At 41.3% G+C, this 19,783-nt stretch overlaps 2 protein-coding genes across 2 annotated transcripts in view; both read left to right on the top strand.

Moving 5' to 3' along the window:
* mrpl11 (mitochondrial ribosomal protein L11) overlaps window positions 1-19,235 on the top strand; it is a 42,798-nt gene extending 23,563 nt beyond the window's left edge. Inside the window, exons 3-6 of the mRNA XM_053323456.1 lie at window positions 8,744-8,839; window positions 16,595-16,688; window positions 17,094-17,253; window positions 18,987-19,235. Coding sequence (XP_053179431.1) covers window positions 8,744-8,839; window positions 16,595-16,688; window positions 17,094-17,253; window positions 18,987-19,101 — 465 coding nt within the window. The 3' untranslated portion in view covers window positions 19,102-19,235. The remainder of the gene's footprint in view (window positions 1-8,743; window positions 8,840-16,594; window positions 16,689-17,093; window positions 17,254-18,986) is intronic.
* The window catches only part of atl3 (atlastin 3), a 90,524-nt gene continuing 85,997 nt past the window's right edge, over window positions 15,257-19,783 (top strand). The window contains exon 1 of the mRNA XM_053323435.1: window positions 15,257-15,266. The gene's annotated coding sequence lies outside the window, so the exon portion shown is untranslated. The remainder of the gene's footprint in view (window positions 15,267-19,783) is intronic.

Below are 19,783 nucleotides of genomic sequence, written 5' to 3'. Positions count from 1 at the left end.
AGATGAATATTGATAACTTGCTATTTGTTCAGAGATGTGTTTGACTCGTGTCTTTGTGTACACACTGTGTATGTTTGGGTGAGTGCATGCAGGCAATGCTAATTTTGTTGCAGCTCATATCTCAGTGGCGGACAGTATAAACCTCAGTATTGATCTCAGCATGAGAAATGATCATTGAGTTTACAGTGTAATCGAACTAACGTCGCTTTGTCGTATTTAGCTGAAAAGCACAGCACATACCACTGTTATCTGCTCAGCACCCACCCGGGGGTGTCAACCCCTCAACTGGATCGATAACATTATAATACAAAATCATTACCAGCTCAGATGTGTCGTAATGGCAACAGTTGAGCGTGATCGAGCAAGAGATTGTCAGCATGATTGCAGGCTCTGAGAAAAGTCTGCCAGTGAAAAATGTGTATTGATATGTTGCCGATGGAAGACACATCACTTCCCTCACTGGAAGACTAACAGGAGCTATGCCATCTCCTCAGTGCTGTCTGAATCATTCAAAAGGGCTGAGGAACTCCACTGGGTAAAAAAGGGGTGTGTGTGTGTGTGTGTGTGTGTGTGTGTGTGTGTGTGTGTGTGTGTGTGTGTGTGTGTGTGTGTGTGTGTGTGTGTGTGTGTGTGTGTGTGTGTGTGTGTGTGCCTGTGAGTGTGTGAGAGAGAGAGAGGGGGGATGGAGAGAGGGTGAGAATGAGTGTAGGACTGCAAGTGAAAGATTAATAGGCCCTTTGGCTTTCTACATGCTTAATAAAGTGTTACTGCATGATGGTAATAGTTCATAAATAAGCTCAGGGGGAGAGTGGGTGAAAGTGATGAAGAGGAAAAGACTGAAACGTGGATACAAAGTGACTTCCACCCACTTACGTGAAGACATGTATTTCATGAGCCTGCTTGGCCTGGATGAATCCAAATGTATTCAACACTGGCGATATTGAAATATCACAAGCAGTAGAGGTTTGCACTGGAATAGATTAATCAAAGAGATGAAGAAAGGAATGATCTAAACTGATTAATCTGCTTGGAGGCATGGTGGGAGGACAGCCGTGGATCATGCCAGCATTCGTAATATCTGATTGTCTATGAAGCCTTTTGTGTCCCTGCACACTGCAACTTGATCAGCATTCCCTCAAAATTAAATGAATTTCAGCGAGCTGCAGATTGAGAGGATATTGGAATTTAAATGTTTTTTTTTTCTCGCTGTAACAAACCGGATTGAGAAGTTTACAACCACGGTTGCAGCTTGCCCCCCCCCCCCCCCCCCCCCCCCCCCCCCACACACACACACACACACACCCCTTTCTCGAGGTCGTGCCTCTTAAGTTATTCCACCTGCACCTTAAATTTCACCCTGGAAGTGTTCCTGTCAGCTTGTGTTTGTGTTTTGACTCCCCTGTCATCTCTGTGTAATTTATTCTGTTCTGAGTGAGACACCAGGATGGCAGCACCGTGTGTCCACTCAGCTTATCAATAATGACCAAATTCATCATTCCCCCTGTCTGGGAAGTGACACCGCTAGTGACAAGGTGAGGCAACCTATTTCGCTATAAGCGTGAGTGATGGCAGGTGATAGTGTGCAGGTGAAAAATGTGTGTCCATCTTTGAACATGTCCTCTCTTTTTGCATTGAAAATCCTTTTTTGTTTGTTTCATCTTCTGTGACACTAGTGCACATAGAGGTGGGAGCCATGTGCACTAGCATCTAAGTAATCATCCAAAAGGGAGGGGGGGGGGGGGAGTAGGTTGCCACTTGCATTTGTTTTCTAGAATATATATGGGCTGATTTCCAGGTGGACCAAATCTGTGTAGAGCAAAGATGAATTCGTCTACACCCACAGTTTATCTCCACACATACAGCTCCAGATTCTATCAAAGACCTCACCTCTTAAACAAGAATCCTTCACAAGTTATCACAGGTGGCACCCAGTCACCAAGGGCACCAGGATAACATCTATGCCATTAAACTAAGTAATTAATAGAGAAGCAGGCAGTGCAATCCCTGATAATGCATTGTCGAATAAATCCTCTCTCCAGACCTAAATCCACATGACTAAAACATCTGTTGATTTATCAGGTAGTAGCCCAAGTGTTGCCGGAGGCGAGAGTAGTTTTTTTTCCCCTTGAAATGTGGTTATCATCAGCTGCCCAGCATGCAGTGCTGTTTTGCGACGTCTTGCATCCTCCGGCAATTTTAACAGTCTTTATTAAGCTGTTTCTCTGCAACACCTGTTTCATAACTGGCCTATTAACAGCAGGTAGTGTAGGTTTAATCGTGCATGGCTGGTAGTAAAAGTGAAGCTTTAGTTACCCAAACCATTCGTCTTGCACTCGGGCTCGATCCTCCAGGCTCGATTTATAGCTCTCTCTCTTTTTTTTTTTTTTTTTGTCAAGTAGAAGCGCTATCGATAAAGTCTCTTTTATCTCCGCTGATAAGCAGGGCTGGGTGATAAAGTCTTATTGTTCCAGTCCGGGTGTTAGAGTACAGTCAGGCTCCATGAGAAGGCTTCTTGAGGCTGCCACTGCCACGCCGAGCAGACCCGAGTGTGTAAGGAACCAAAATAAAACCGGTTCAGACTTATGAGGATTTGCTCCTGTGTGCAGATCTCGCATGGCAGATATCTCCGTCCCTCGGCTGGCTTGCTGGCCTGATGGCTCCGCGGGTATTGCAGGGGCTCGATCTGGATCTGAATCTGTCACTTCCCGCAGTGTCTGGGTCTGCAGTTTTGTCGGTTTATCTTTTGACACAGCAGCGGGGCAGGGAGCCGTGCAGAGCTGCTGCTGCGCGGTCGGGCTCCGGCTGTGAGGAGCAGCTGCGAAGTCGGTCAGAAGTGGAGCAGAAGAAAAGAAGACGACGCGAAATGCTTCAAGTGGAGCCCGCAGACCAAGAAGATGGCTCATGAGAGAGGAGGCAGAGCCGTGCAACAGCGGGAGGAGACCGAAGGGAAACTCGCTCACTCTCTGGCGCCCAGTCCGACTTTGGCAATGGTGTTAATTTGTAAGCAGGTTACGTGCTCCAGCACAGACCTCCCACCCTCCTCACTCTCTCCTCCTCCATCAGCTGTGGAAGTTTAGATGGAAGATGCTATGAATATTTGAGAGCACCCAGTTACAGTATACTCATTGGTTATGGTAATCATGATGATTCCTCTTGCAGAAGATTAGTTGCATTGTTTGGAAGCAGGCTTGATACCTTTAGGCTATTTATTCATTAGTCATTCATTATTTATGTGTGCAGCTCATGGTGATGCATGGCTCCAGAAAAGGGAGGGAAAAAAAGCAATTCACAATCAGCACTCAAATGACACATGCCGTAATCGAAACGGAGCAAAGGAGAAGAAACTCTTAGTTTGCCGGCCCCTTACCCAAAACATAAATAAACAATAGAAAAAGATGTTTTGTCAATTACTTCGCTTGGATTAAGAGCAAAGGAAGTGGAGCGAAAGATGCTTGTAGTCTGTAGACACATTTAGAGCTCAGAAGGCAGATGTTACAACTTTAATTAGTCCTCCTTCTGTCTACTTACTGTCTTAGTCACACAAGGAAATCATCCCTCTGTTGTAGATTAACTCATTACAGCCGGCTTACCGCATACTTAAACAGAAGGATTGGGAATTTCTGAGACAGATCTCGTCAAAAATAAATCATTTTTGGAAACTGTTTGAAAGAGGGGCTGGCTGCTTTATCCCGTTCAAGAATTTAATTTTGGTTTCTTTGTGAGGAACAGGAGCAGATGCGGTTTTTTATGAATTTCATGCGGTAGCATCACCTTGTCCACAAGGTCCTGCTCCGTCAAGTGTATCTGTAGGGTTTCCCTTCTGTGGCTTTTGCAAAGGCTCGACTCCCTTTATTCTGTGGCTCTCAGTGTGCCGGGTTCATTTTAGAGTGAGAGGTTTAATCAGACTGGTGAGAAAGGGGATGAAGAGTCATCTTTCTTGTCAGATTCAGCTATGCGCTCCGCTGACTTCCAAGAGAAGAGAGATTTTCCATTTTCCTCACTTCAGCATGGGGCTTTTTTTTTGTTCTTCATCACTTGTTTCCTCATGTTTATCCCATTCTATCCTCCTTCCTGCTTCTATCTCCTTTCTTTCTTTCTTTTTTTTTGTTCACTGTGGGTGTGGTTGAAGGTCACTCTGCACATTGGCTCACATTCAGGATGGAGGAGGAAGGGGGGGCAAGGCAGGAAAAATGGACAGCGAGAATAGCAGAGGAGGGCGAGGGGCAGCCAGTCGGGCAAGCTGTCCACGGTATTGTGCAGTCATCAGTTTTTTGCTTCGGACATGATTGGGGAAGTTTGGAAGGACACATTGGGTTACAGAATGTATAAGAATGCTAAAGGCGTCAACAGTGCTCCATGCTCCACGTCAGACCCGAGGCTGACCTCCACAAACACGGCTAACATGGAGGATTCAATCGCTTAACCTTCCTCCTCTCCGTCCGCGCTCTCTGTGTCATTTCGGAGTCTGAGCCATGAATTAAACACCACCTTTAGTAGGCAAAATGTACCATCATCCCTCTGACTCTATTACAAACTTACTCAGCAAAGCTGGGTTAAAATATTGCTACCAGTTGTTGTTGCAGAATATGTTGTTTCCAGGCTGCTCCAACCACTGGCTCTCTTTCTTTGTGTCTGTCTTCCACTTGTCAGCGAATAGTGTGATTCTTCAGTCGTCTCCAGTGTGGAGCCTCAGCTGCCTGCAGTTCAGGCTCCTGTGTTTCTGCTGCAGCCTCCACACGTGATTAATCATGTGAAGTGGCGAAAAGCACAACACTGTCAAGACTCTGAGGGGGACCTAATGGAGTTGAAAATCGAATGTTTTGTCGTGATGCAATCCATTTTGTTCCACCGTCACCTGCTCACTTTCACCATGCCCTCAAACAGGACATTTTCTTTTTGGGCCAGGTGCAGACTAACCATGAAGGCTGTGTCTATTTTAAGCAAACTCCCAGACAGCAGAAACTGTGTTGAGAAGTTTTGGCTTGTTTTTGTCGTTCGGAAGATGAGTGGTTCGCTCCGTCAGTTCTGCACTCATGCCTGTTTGAGCAGCACTCCTCAGTTCTTTTATTCGGGGCTGTATATTGGCCTCAGCACAGTTCACTGGAGACTGGGGGTGAAATCGTTTTCATTTTCCACTTTTAAGACTAATCCAGTCATTCCAGAGTGGAAAATCAAGTAAAATGTACGTCCAGCGTGAACTCAATTTATTCTGTGCTCTTTGCTGTGTGCGGTAGTGCCTAAACTGACCCGCTGTTCAGCCTTTCCGGCGGTGGGCACTCTCAGTTACCCCCTTCGAAGGGCTGGCGGGCTGTAGCTGAGGGCGTTCAACATGAAACCTAATCAGCTGTATGACGCCACAATGAGGCTGAATGTGATAAAATGCCAACACAGGAGCAGATTAAATGAACAAGGTAATGAAGGTAATGAATGAGAGTGTTTCACACTGAAGAGTTTAATTAACCTCACCTCCCACCACCCTCTCTACACTGTAACACCTTCGTTGCCGCATCACAGCCCTCCTTCGTGTCGACCACCCGGGGCAATCTATCCAGTGGCCTTGTGTGCCAGGGGCAATTAATCCTGCCTCCTGCCCCAAGGCCTTATCCTTACGTCTGTGTCCTTTATCTCCATGTTTGCCACGCTTCCATAAGCACAATGCTTCTCTTGACCTACTCTCCCTCCATCTATTCCTCTCTCTCCACCTCCTCCTCCTCCTCCTTATTTTCTCTTTCTTTTTTCCCCCTTTTCTCTCAGATGCAGAGACACCTGCGGCCACACACAACGAATACTTCCTCACCGTCAGCAGTCCCTGGCAGCTAAAATATGCACACATACCCACTCTTCAGCTGATAGTCTTGTCAGATTGAAACAAGATTGAAATGAGGCTGAAGTATTCATACATAAACATACACACACACACTCGCCCATATTCATGAGGACCTCCTGCGGCCCTCGCTTTACTTCTCTCCCGTCATTCACCTCAGTCAAACAGACCTCCTTCTCATTGTTCAAATATTGACCACGATCATTGCCTGCATTCTGACAACTTTAATACACCTCAGCTGTCTCTCTCTCTCTCGCTCTTTCCCATTCTTGTCGCTCCTCTTCTCCCATCAAGTTTCCTCCCCTCCACACACACACACACACACACACACACACACACACACACACTCACACACACACACGCCACACCAGTGCTACATCTTGTTAAAAAGAGTTACTGAAGCTGAAAAGCCAATCACATTAACACGGAGGGAGTGTCAAAAAAGACTGCAGAGAATATGGTGGAAGGGTCAAATCAAATGGACATTTCTCAGATTTTAATTGCAAATGCCTAATTGCTCCCATAATTATGAGTAATAAGACTCTGCTGCGCTGATCTTGAATGGATCATATAGCAATTACTCACCACTGTCGCTGCTGGTTTTTGACGGCGAGCAATATCTTCGTAGATTAGCGTTTAATCCCAGTGCCTAGGATCTCAGAAGTCTTTGAAGATGTGCGGCTGAATGTCCTCGTCCACAGGCAGTGTGGAAGGCCCCGCCTGGGGTGATGGGCTGCAGCCATTTTATACTGGAGAGCGCCCGGCTCTAATCAGTCATGGTGAAGGAGAGAGGATTTATCCAGCAGCTCGGACTCGAGGATGATTAGATGCTCAGATCCAGTGAGCGGGGTTAGCGATTTGGCCGGGGCATGAATGTTACTGTTCCAGTCCTCCTCTCTCTGATAAATGTCATGGGAAGTTGGAGGAACTAACCTTGAACCTTGCTTTCATGGCACGTCAGCCCTCCGCCACATTTAAGGACTCTGATTGCAATTACCAACATGGTCTAATCGCTGTTATTACTGCAGTTAAACTATTAAATAGCCAGAGGCCAAAATAAAACTTGCTCACACTGTCATCTTCAGAAGTTGAGATGCCTGAACTCTTGTGGAACAGCTTAATTAAAATATGATTACCTGTCTCTGCTGCTTATTTAATTGTGTGTAGAGCTTAGGGCAAACTGTGTGCCAACCCCAAGTGGGCTGTGTCTCTCCTCCTCAGGCTAGTCTTTCTCTTATTTGCCACTCTTTAGTCTTTTTTTCATTGTTTGTTTAAGCCCTATTAGCAGAAAAGGACTGTCTGGTCAGGGAGGCCCTGTGAAGGTTTGCCTCTGTCTATCTTTAGCACAGTCGCTCCACTGTCTGCATAATGTCTCGCTGTCCGTGCTTAAGCACATTTTAGAACCATCAGGCATTATCTCTGGCTGGTCAGGAAGGCCCTTTCATGATATTGTGCAGCATGAAAGGGCCGTCTGAGTCGGTGGGAGAGATCATTATCTGACATGGGCTGAACAGAAGGAAAGGAACGGGAATTGAATGTGTGAGGCAGAGCCCGAGGGTTTGCTTTGACTCATGCCCAACATCACAGCCTTTATATTAATCCATATTTAATTAGACTTTCTTTCAGTGCTCCCTCCCTGCTTGTTTACCCTTGCTGTGTTGTTTTATGGGAAGTGGTGGGAGGGAAGACCATGGGTAGAAGGTAGCAAGGTTGACATGGGATTACTATTAATAAGCACGGGAGAGGAGGGAGGAGGGAAGAGGTAGAGCGTAGTGAGGCCTCCAGGGACATAGCTGCGTTTCATTTCATTAGTAGGATATTGTAATTCAAATAGCACCCATCAGCTCTGAAACAATAAACTGCGTTGACTCGTATGACGTGCCGAAATTTCAATCTGTTTGTTGTTATTGTGTCAGCGGATGCACATCTCCAGTGAGTAATGAGTCGCATTTCAGACACTAATGAAGTGGTAGTGTTGTGCAGATCCAGCGTCTGATTAGCATTCATCAGGTGCTTTTGAGGCCTTTAGTGGAAATGTTCAGAGAACTTTATGCTCCGTTAAGTTCAAATAAATGTCTTCCCCGTCCTGTCATCGGAGAACATCTCAGGATGACTGACTCTTCATCAGATCCTTTATTAGAATCAGAGGGCTGTGCTCTGCTCAGTGTGCTCCGTCGTGGAGCAATAGAAGCTCATGAGTCCATTAAACTGTATATAAAAGCCCTTTTTTCATTCCTTCATTTCAGAAGTGAACATTTCAATCAGTATGTTGCCTTCGGGAAGGATGGCGGGTGAAGGTCAGTGTAAATTTCAGCAGTAATAATTAGATTCTTTATTAGTCTTTGCCACTGAAGTCATCTCCAAAGAGGAATGGTGCAAAGGAGCAGCGTTGGCCGGGTGTTGACTTAATGTCACCCATCCATTTTGCTTTCGCTCTGGTTGGCCTCGCAGGAGCTGGAAAATGGGAGGCTCATTCATCACTGGGTTTCTCTGGCTCTGGGCACAAACATGCATTCAGTCATAGCTCGAGTGACAGATACACACAAACACTTTTGTCTGGAACAACAGAAAACTGTACTCACACAGATGCATTTCAGTGTGAATATAACAAGAAAAACTAACATGAAGTATAAAAATATCTCCACCAAAATGTTATGGCACATAAACACACTCCTGCTAGTCACACTAACATCCCATCAGATGCCCATTCCCCGAGCCGTTCATGTGTGCAAATATAGTCAGACCTCTCTGAAGCTCTGTGATTGATTGACTGACAGCAGCCCAGGCATCTGTATTCTGACAGCACAGTGTGACACGAGTGACTTTCAGTTGAAATGTTTGTGAGCTCAGACTCCTCATACATTTTAAAGAAATCCACGCTTCATTTTTTCCGTGTTTATTTTCTCTTTTCTCATATAGAGAGGAATCCCCATTGGACAATTCTGCAAGGACTTCAATGAGAAAACGAAGGAGCTGAAGGAGGGCATCCCGCTCACAGTTAAGATCAACGTGAAGGTGCGTCTGTGTTTGTGTGGGTCTCTCTAACCCATTCATGACCTTTCACACTTAGTACCGCTCTCTCCCACAACTGTGGTTAATTCCACCAGCTGCATAACATTACCAGAGCACTTCCATTATTCATACTCTACCATTAAAGTAAGCCTTTCCATTTGTATTCATTAATGAAGCAATACCCAGAGGAACTAAGAGTCAAGAAGCATTAAGTGTATTCCAGAGATGTGAATTACTCAGAAAAGAGCTTGTAGTTTTTTTTTTTGTTTTTTTTTAACACAACCACCAACAGTTTGTGCGTTGTCTCAAATCAGGAGTTGTATCCTTTGAGCTGAATATATATGTGTGTTGTAATGAGGTTTGTGATGTAAGGAGTGGAAGTCTAATCCTGTAAAAAGCATGAATTTATTTTGACATGCAATATCCAGCAACAGCTCTACCGTCACATGGGGCCTCGCTGCTGCCGATCAGTGCCATCTGCTGGTGGTTTGCAGTGTAGCGCTTGCTCTGTCCACACTGCACTCTAAAACTCTTTATATGTGATGTTTAATGTAGGCGTGCAACATGTTCCTGCATCTGAGACAGCTGTTTCTGAGATGCCTTTCACCTCAGCCTTGGCAGTAGCTTTTAGCGCCTCTCACAACACCTTTCATCTCACTGTGAAGGAACAGCTCAACATTTAGAGAAATACACTTGCTGAGAGTGAGATGAAAAGATCAATACCACTGCCATGTCTGTGATTAACTATGGAGCTGGAGCCGGGAGGTGATTAGCTTATCTTAGCATAAAGAATGGACGCTAGAGGGGAAAAACAGCCCGCCTGGCTCTCGCCAAAGTTAAGAAATACATCTTCCAACACATCTGAAGCTCACTAATTAACATCATTGTTTCAACAAGATTGTATCTTGTTGTGTAATCCATACTAAAACAGTAATATTTCATATTGAGCAGAGCTGCAGGCTGGAGTCACTGGGGTTATATGTATAAAATTAACAAAATGTCTGGTGATGATCTGTGTAGGAGACGAGGAAATAAAGAAACTGCCGCCTTCTTGTGTTGCAGTGTATAATTAGTAACAGAGTTGTTTTTTTTTTTTTATCACATTTTGTTAAATAGGTGCACAGTATGACAGGGGATGTGATCTAAAAGGCTTTCAAAGGCATTTTTCAATTTAATCTTGACCTTAATATAACCTATAACCCCACAAGCTATTGTAGTCAGTTAATGGTAGTAGTAGTGGTCAGTTAACAGGACAGGAACACTTGGTTACTACTGTAGGTAGCAAGCTCGTTAGCCGGATATGCTAACATTTGCAGCTGGAGTTAGAGGTTTTGGAAAGACAAAAAAACGTAAGTGCAGCCAGCTAGATTATTTAAATTAACAGTGTCACTCCTACTGTACTAAAGCCTAATGCACACCGGTTCTATCCTGACATGCCAGATGGTTTGTTACACAGAAACTATTTGGAAACAACGTGCACTTTCAGAAATTACTTGGCAGGTGATTGAATGAACCATCCGTCTATCATCGTCTTACCTGGCCAGACAGCTGGATGTGAAAATCACAAAAATCGTGCATTGGTCTGAACCAGAGTTGGTTCAGAAGGAAGCTTGTAACTTTAAGCCTAACAACATGGATTCTTGCATGATCTGGTGATGATATCATTTTGTTAATCGAGCTGTCTCGCAAGGTAACATTTCAACATGTGGAGAGATCCAAAATCTGACCAAACTTGTCATGTTACTGATGCTAAGCTAATCAGATAATCATTATTGGTGAGGAATTAACTGAACAGCCGGTAAAGGTCCAGTCACATTACACGTCCATCCTACAAATGTTCCAGTGAAGCACGACCGAATTCAAGGGTACGCTCCCTGTGTCAGTGCGATGTCCAGTCAACTTCGATTAGGCAGATGTGCTCATTCCGCCGATGGAGCCATACCTGAACTGAGTTTGGAAATATGTTGCATTGCCATTTTTATTACATTATGACACTACAAACTGTAGCTTTGTTCTCACACACTGTTTACTGTTATCAATATTTATACATTTAAGTGAATAAGCGTATTTTCCAAAATACCAAACTGTTACTTTCATGTATTCTCCAGTAATTGTCCCTACACTTGCTCATTTTTCAGTGTCTGTTTTTCTTTCTCAGTCAGAAAAAGGCTGATGCACTAAATGTGTTTGATCTTCTAAACAGAAGGAGAAAACAACAACACTCTTTGGACCTTTACAACCAATAGCTTTTCATAGATAGAGAAGAAATTCTGTTGCCTTGTCGAAAGGTCACCTCTGTTAGATAACGTGACTCTGATGACAAATCACCTGCGCTGTAGTCCCTTCTGAGCTCAGCCTGCAGTTTATTTCCATGGTTTTTTGTTTGTTTTTTACGTGACAGGAAACAGATGATCCAAAGAAAACCTCCTTCAGATGATTTATTGATTGGATCGATATGTCAGATTTTAGTTAATAAAGGTGTTTGGCCAGAGAATGAATCTAAATTAAATAAAAGGGTCAGAATAAGTCGGCAAGGCTGAAGAGATTATTTTTAATTTGGCCCTGAGGGGAGGATGGTGAGGGAAGGAAGCTGGAGAGCAGATGTGCAGCAGCACAGAGCTGAACACACACACAAAAGGTGGACAAAATAATGTGAACACATGAATGATTTCGTCAAAATACAGTTAAAATATTTTCTGTAAGCATTGTATCATATGAAGGCTCTTTGTTTTGGTTTTCCAGCTGTTTTTATTCTTTCACCTCTCTGATGAACATCTTTTCAAACACAGCAGTCGGCTGTTTTAGCAAAAAATCTCTGATAACCCAACTATATGCTTCCCAGCACTAGCTAAACATTTCCCTCCAGAGTTTCTGGAGATCAAAGACAAAGCTAAAAGCAGAGTGCATGTAGAACTTAAATTTGCCAGGTGGCCAGAAACACGACTCCAAATGAATGCTAATGTAGCTTTGTATCTACTTTATTCATAGGCAGCTATTTGCCTCAGCGTTCACCATAACTACATTAGCGGGTGATAGTATGTCTGTTTTGTTTTAACAGATTGTTGCACTGCCCACAAAATGATAAACTTCTTTTTTGTTTAGAGTCGAGTCACAAACCTATCTAGGCTTCAATAAAACACAATGGTAAAGTCACTACTACACAAACTGACAGTCAACACTGTAAGGAATTGGGCTCAAGGTATAAAAAATTGCACTTCTTGGATCTGGGAGGGATGAAACATAAACCGGGTGCTCCTGATTTATGGGGGCAGAAGAAATACCACAGGAAAAGGAAATACATTCTCAGAAAATTCAAGGCACACTTTTTTGTGAAAGATCCCGAGGAAAACACATATTGGTCTTATTCCTTTTTTGTAATAATACTAACATTCATAACAATGTGGTTGTGCTATGACCATTAGTTAGTTATTCTTTGTTTGAATAAACAAAAGCAATCATAGATATTAACCACCATTATGTGCCAATGCCATTTGGTGTTTGTTTTTTTTAGCAAAATGAGAAAACACCCTTAAATAGCTCTCAGAAATACTGAATTGATTGATGTTTCATGCTGGGAAACCTTGAGGAAAGTCAGTCCAGTCTATAGTATCATTTGTAATAAATGGCCTGACTTGTTTTTGTTTTGGACATACAATTTCAGGCTTTCTCTTATACTCCATCCCACTGAACCCTTTGACACAACATTAGATATTTTTTGGAAAATAATCCAACTTTATATGTCTAAATGAACAGATACAGTACCTTATCTGTTTTCTATGCTCATCTGCAACACAAAGTATAATATTTTATTCATCAAGTATAGATTTTATCCTCATTCTGTGCTGAGTATCTTATGAGTTTGGGTACAGGCTTATAGTTATTGATTTTTGTTTTGCTCTGCACTGCCTTCTGGTTTATGTATTGTAGTCGTGCCGGCGCTTTAAGAGAGATGTTTTTCTTCTTTTGCTCAACTTCAGCAGTGACTCTACTCCCTGTAGGCCTGAATCCCTACTGACCACAAAACAAGCATGTGGGCTATTTACTGTGCCCAGTTAGTTCCCAACCACTGAGCTGCCACAGGTCAAAACATATCTCAAGTTCCTGTCAAAAAATGTTATAAAAGTATTCAATATTTAGTCTGAGTGTGATGAAATGGCATCATGAATAATCGTAATGCCACCAATTAAACACAGTGCCATCTATACCTGGTGAAATTTCAGCATTTTGTATTAAAAGGGTGAGGAAAGACATCTTGTTATTTCTACCCCAGAATCTCATAATATTGTGCCAGGAACGTATAGTAGTACTTATTAAAGAGTTTTGAGTAATAGCTGCTGGCGCTTCAGTGATATCCTTTGTGAGGAGACTTAGCATAGTAAAAGGAGTACAGCAGCAGCTATCACAACTATCAGTTATTTCCAAGTACTCATTAAGCCGCTGCGCAGCAATTCTGGCATGATTTGTACTGTTATAAAATAGAATATTTGGTAATGCAAGCCCATCAGACATTTTGGGTAATTGCAGAACTGTAAATCTCAGTCCTGCCTTTCTCCCTCTTCGTATGAACCTCGACAAAATTCTGCCCCTTTTCCTGTTTTCTTTCCATATAAAATGGTATCATCTGTGTTGGATAAAGAATATGTGGTAATATATTCATTCTAATTAAGCTTATCCTACCATCCAAGAAATAGGAAGATTAACCCAGCGTTCCAAGTCTGCCTTCACAACTTTTAAGAGAGGAGTCATATTTAATTTGTGCAGTGCACATACATTAGGGCAGACAAATATGCCAAGACAAGATAAACCACTGAGAGACAACTTAAATTGAGTTTTTATAAGACTAGCAGTGTCCTTGTACGAGCCCAGATAAACCAAGGTGAAGGTTTATCTTATAACCAGAAAAAGAGCTAAAATACAATGTATAATCTTCAGAATAGTACCTAAAGATGTTTCTGGGCTTGATACAAATAAGATATCATCTGCATATATTGCAATTTTGTAAATGCTTTTGCCCAGGTTAATACCCTCATTATCATCATGACCAGTTATGGCTTTTGCAAGTGGTTCAATAGTCAAGGCAAACGGTAGTGGGGAGAGGGGAACAGCCTTGACTTGTTCCTCTCTGTGTACTCCATTCACAATAATCCTTGCTCTTGGTGCATGGTGCAAAAGCCAAATCCACTTAATAAACGTGTCTCCTAACCAAAAATTGTTAAGCAAATAAGTGATTCCATTCAAACTTATTGAATGCTTTTTCAGCATTGAGAGAGATAACAATATTTTTTTGTTGAGGCTATTTCAGCTTGATGTATTATGTTGATTGACTTTAGGAATAGTCTGCTCAATTCGGTCAACATTAAAGAGGCTGACAGGCCTATAAGAGCTACTTAAATTGGATAGTATCAAAGGGATATCAGCCACAGTTAAGGTTTGAGATTGCCTGTCTTTTTGAAAGAGTCAACATACATTCTCATCATGAGACCAGATACTGTATATTTACCCCAAAGGTCTTGTTTCCTGTTTGTGCTTCTGAGGCTTTTAATTCAGATTCAAGCTTGAGCTGAGTTGCCAGTTCCTCCCTCTTCTTTTCAGCCACAAAAGATATAATAGAATCTCTGATAAATGCTTTGGCAGCTTCCCATACCATGGATGGGTCACCGTCACCGTCTCTATCTTTTGCTTTCTCGTAAATTGCTCGTTAAGATAAGTATAGAAAGTATCATTACTCAAGAGAGACGGATTCAGCTGCCAGTGCCTCTTGAAAGGGTCTCTGTATGGTGGACAAATTTTAATAAAAATAGGTGAGTGATCACTTTGTGTACTAGAGCCAACTGTAGATCTCCCAGTTCTGTCTAATATGATAGTAGAAATAAGGAAATAATCAACTACAGGATTCAAGACACAGATGTAGTCGCCTCCTAAAATAACCAAACCAAAACTAAAGTGCTTCTTAAATAAAATAAAAAAACAGAAATGCAAACAAAGCCCTTTTCATCCTCTACAATGAGTTCTATTGTGAGAGGCAGACTTTTATGTATTAATATGGCCACACCTTTTCTTTTTGAAGAAGAGGAGAAGTTATCAACTCGACCAGACCAGCTATTTTTTTTTAGCTTCGGGTGTTCTGAATCATTCAAGTGTGTCTCTTGAAGTAGGGAAATTTGAGTAATATTTTTTCAACAAAAAAAAAACTCTTCATGCTTTATATCCAACCTTACATTAAGTGAAGTAACTTTGATTTTACTCACAGTAATACAATTATATAATACAATCACATAATCAATAATTACTTTAGTATAAAAATGTGTGTCTCATGCAGGGTGGAATATGAAATGCATTGCAAATGGACATTGTGAGATACACATGTAAACTCATAATACACACACCAGCATTTAGTGACAAAAAGAGGTAAAAAGAAAAAAAAAGTAACCTATGTAATACCAAGAGAAGTTTAACCAGGGGAAGCCTGAAAAAAGAAACAAACAAAAGGTTATTCTCACCAAAAAGGGTTAAACCAATCACCAGACTTTCCCTCTAAACTCCTAATCCATTTTATGTAACTCCATCCTCCTTTAACTGGGATCCAATCAAGGGCTAGGCCAAATAGATCTGCCGCCTATTCACAAAATGTGCAGTCTTAAAAAATAAATAAATAACAATAAGCTAATAGCCACACTTTCACAAGTCCAAATATCCATAAGTGTAGTGTACCAGTTTTCTGACCTTTTCTTTGCTCATGTAAAAGGCTGTAAGAGGGAAAGTTACTGCACATCATACCATCCAGCATCAAGTTCAATCGATCTTATCCAGGAGATTTTAAACATCTTTGGGGATCTGAATTTGTGTATCTTTTCTGCATGTCAGTCCAAGAATAGCAGGGTACTGCATGTACTGCAAACTTCACCCTGATAGAGCTGATGAGAATATTAACTTGCTTTTATTTTACATAAAGCTCATTCTTTGCCTTTTCTGCAGCCATTAACTTTGTCAGTACAGTTATGAAGCTTGATAACAACCACCTGAGTCTTTCAAACCTGCGTTGCACCCATTCAATTTTAATAATGCCTCGTTTAGTCTCCATTTCCAGGAAGGATGATAACTATGATTCAAAGTAGCGCACTGGATCATCACCCTCCACTTCACTTAATCTGTGAAAGCTAATGTTAACCCTGTGTCTGCGTCCTTCCATGTCAATTAACTTTGCATTAAGCTGTTCAGTGTTCTTTTTTGCGACTGTTGACTTTTCTTGCCTGTAATTCAATGTTCAAGGCGTTCTGTAACTTCTGTGAACTTCTCCTCAATCTTAGTTAAGGACGATTTTCTTCTGATGGCAAGGCAAGGCAAGAAGAAAATCGTTTTGTTTGTCAATTAACCTCTTTTTTCCTGCTCAAGTCAACTTTTTTCATCAGGCTGGTTGAATTAAGAGAAACCTGGAAGCTGGTATTATTACAGAAATAAATGATTTTCAGGGGCTTAGTGACTGGACTTCTCTCAAAGTGCCTTTTGTGGATTTTAGGTCCAAAGTTCTTACCTCAGTTAGGAACATACAGAAATTTGTCTGATTTTTATAAAAGTGAACCCTTGAAGTAAAGCCCCATGACTGTGCTTTTGCTCAGTGAATTATGGTTTAATTTTGTTTGAAGATCTGTGTGTAATTTCTGTGATCATCAGGAGTCATGGACAGGTTCTTGGCTACCATTGAGGACACTGCGGTAACATTTTCATACATAAAATTTCAATTCTTTTTTGTTTCTGCAGCCTGACAGAACTTATGACCTGAAAATCGGCCAGCCCACAGTGTCTTACTTCCTCAAGCAAGCGGCGGGCATTGAGAAAGGGGCTGGAAAGACAGGTGAGATGATTGTATCTGCTCTCACTCCCAATTTACACCCACTGAGCCCATCATGTAACAGACACACACCACTCCCATCAGCTCAGTCTTGAGGTTTGCTCTGATTGATGTTATATTCATGACATGCGAGAGCACTGGAGCAGAGGAAGGAAGTGGCAACGGTGGTGCGTTATAGAAAGAGAATTATGGATTTCCCACTTTTATGCTCTGATCTATAGTTTCTCCAGCCTCGATTCAGTCATTGACTCGTAATACCAGCCCTGCACCTTCTACAACACACCCACATACTGATTATTTGTCCTCTTTTGTGTCAAAATTTTTGCTTGTGCGCTTATTGAATTTTGCATTTGCTTCATTCATACTGTACTGTCTCTTTTTTGTGTGTGTGTGTGTGTGTGTGTGAAGGTCACGAGACAGCGGGGATGGTGTCAGTAAGAACGGTGTATGAAATAGCCCAGGTGAAAGCCCAGGACGATTGCTTCAAAATGAGAAATGCCTCCCTCGAGACTGTCGTCAAAAGCATCATCGGCTCGGCCAAGTCGCTGGGTATCAAGATTGTCAACGAGTAAGTCCTGCTCCTGTGCTCACGATCATAAACCTGACAGACTGTAGTGTGAGAAGCTGCTGATGCAAGTAGACTGTTGGTATCATTATGCATGAAGCTCTTCAAAGGAGCAAGGACACACAGTTTCAAAACTTCATACAGGCCTGTGGTGTTGCATTTGAAGGATGCTGGTTCAGTGTCATCTGTAGCGCTGTTCTGCCCTGAACGGCCACTAGAGGTCAGATACAATCACAAAAAGTGAGTGATTGGACACAATAATGTGAACAGCTGCATTATACAGTATAATTAGATTCAAATGGATACAGAAGCTCTGGAACAAAATCAACCTATGTGAAAATTAAAAACCCATTTTTGCTCTGATTATAGAAGAGAATATTCATTACTGTGTTACTATGTTCAATTCCACAATACCAAAATTTCATATCTACTTACTGTACCAATACAGCTTACTGCACTGTATTGGTACAGTAAGCGTAATATTGTAATATCATTTTGCAAATTATAAATTAATTTAAAATATTTCCCCAACCAATGCACAGTACATTGCCAGACACAGTCATTATACAGTGCATGTATACATACATTATATACTGTATACACACTGTAGCACCGTACACCACCACCTCACTGACAGTGTCTACAAAAACTGAAAATGAATAATCATTGTAATAGTAGAATTTCTAAATGTATCTAAATTTATATTTATATGTATGGTTCAAATTTTAGTTTTTGTGTCTAATGTGATTAGCAATACCGATTGGCATCATATCATATTTATTGTTTTGCACGCCCCTCCTCTTATACATAAATAAATATACATAAATATAAACACTGACATTCCAGCAGTCCAGAACAACACCAAGAACTGCAGTCTCAAAAATGTATTTGAACTATCCAATAAAAGCAAAAAGTGCAAAAAAAACAAATATTACTTTACAAATATAAGAATCAGCAGCTATTAAACATGGTGTCAACTAAGCTTTTACATTATATGTTCCACAACGGTTATATACGTCTTGTGTATTACATTGCAGTTTATATTATATTGTATTATATTTTATTTTATTACAGCTGTAACATCCACCTGCTTACACTCTGTGAACTTACAGATCCAACTGAGTTTATGCTCACACTTTTACTATTTATCATTGGTGATGTTCAGTTATTTTTTCCCCTGAACTGCTATAGTTTAGTATTCAAGCAGAACCACAATCCCTCAACCTGCTCCTTCAGTTCATACTTCAGTTAATCATATTGTACTTTCCCCAGAATCCCTCTCTCCACATTACTTAAAAGTTAACACATGTTGCGGCTTCAGTGCATTATGATTTATTGAGAGTACTGTCAGTGGAGAAATTGGAATCTCTGCCTCTTTTACAATGAATTTGTCCCTGGATGGTTGTTGAACACTGCAGCACTGCTGTGAGTCCAGAAAGAGACTATTGCTCTTTTATTCTGGGAGACTGATGCCAAAAACTGATGTTTAAATTTCAACTTTCAGACAGCTAAAGCTGAAGGATTTTCTCCTATCAAGTTGAAATTTCTACTATTAAATATCATCATATCTCCACTGTAAATATCTACACAGGATCGTAGTCAATATTGAACAGCAAAATTGCCCAGGAGTGAAAATTTTCACAATTTTTTGTTGCATGTTAGATTTTCCTTTAATGGTAAGTCAGACAATTTGAGTAGATGAATATCCTGATTTTCTTTCCCATCTTCCTCTTCAGCCTCTCAGCTGATGAGTACAAAGTCTTCATGGAGCAGAGAGCAGAGAAGTTGAAAGCTGATGCTGCAGCTGCCGCTGCTGCAGCTGCCGCTGCTGCAACAGGCAAGAAAAGGTGAAGACCTGCAACATCCAGCACTGAACCCCTCATTCCTATTTATATTGACTTTATACGTGTACTACATTTGTAACAATACACTGTTAATGTTGTGTACGTCAGATCAAATAAACAATCCATTGGAAAAACTGTGAATTTTCCTGTCAGTCTTTGTTTTTATGAATCAATTTATGTGCTTTCAGCATTTTCAGACATTTGAATAACGATTTTACATCACCCCCTCCATCTTGGCAGCAAAAACAACCACTAACATTTTGAAAATATTTATGATCCTGAGCGTTTCATTTCCACCAAGCCAAGCTAATGAAACTGTAATTTCTCTGTCTTGGAAGGATTTGTACTTTCAGCCTCTTTGATGTTGTTATCTATTATTAACACTTCTTGAAGCGATTTGGCTGTTTGTCTGCTTTTGCAGATGGTTTTCTGCACATCATACATCAATCTGGAATATAAAGCATTCATCACATAGGTTAGGCCTGTGTGATAATTCAATATCACTTTTCAGTATCACTAATGTATTTTTGGTGGAATCATAACATATTATTCTAAAAACTTTTGCTCAGATTCATGATGGCAAGCCATAATATAATTAACAGGTTATCAGTGTAACACATCCCATATTTTTAGGTCATTGTTAGGCAGGAAACAAATGGGAGAAAAAAGGATTGTCCACACACTGGATT

The sequence above is a fragment of the Scomber japonicus genome, chromosome 8, assembly GCF_027409825.1.
Source record: "Scomber japonicus isolate fScoJap1 chromosome 8, fScoJap1.pri, whole genome shotgun sequence".
Lineage (NCBI taxonomy): Eukaryota > Metazoa > Chordata > Actinopteri > Scombriformes > Scombridae > Scomber > Scomber japonicus.
This window is presented reverse-complemented; position numbering and strand designations above follow the sequence as displayed.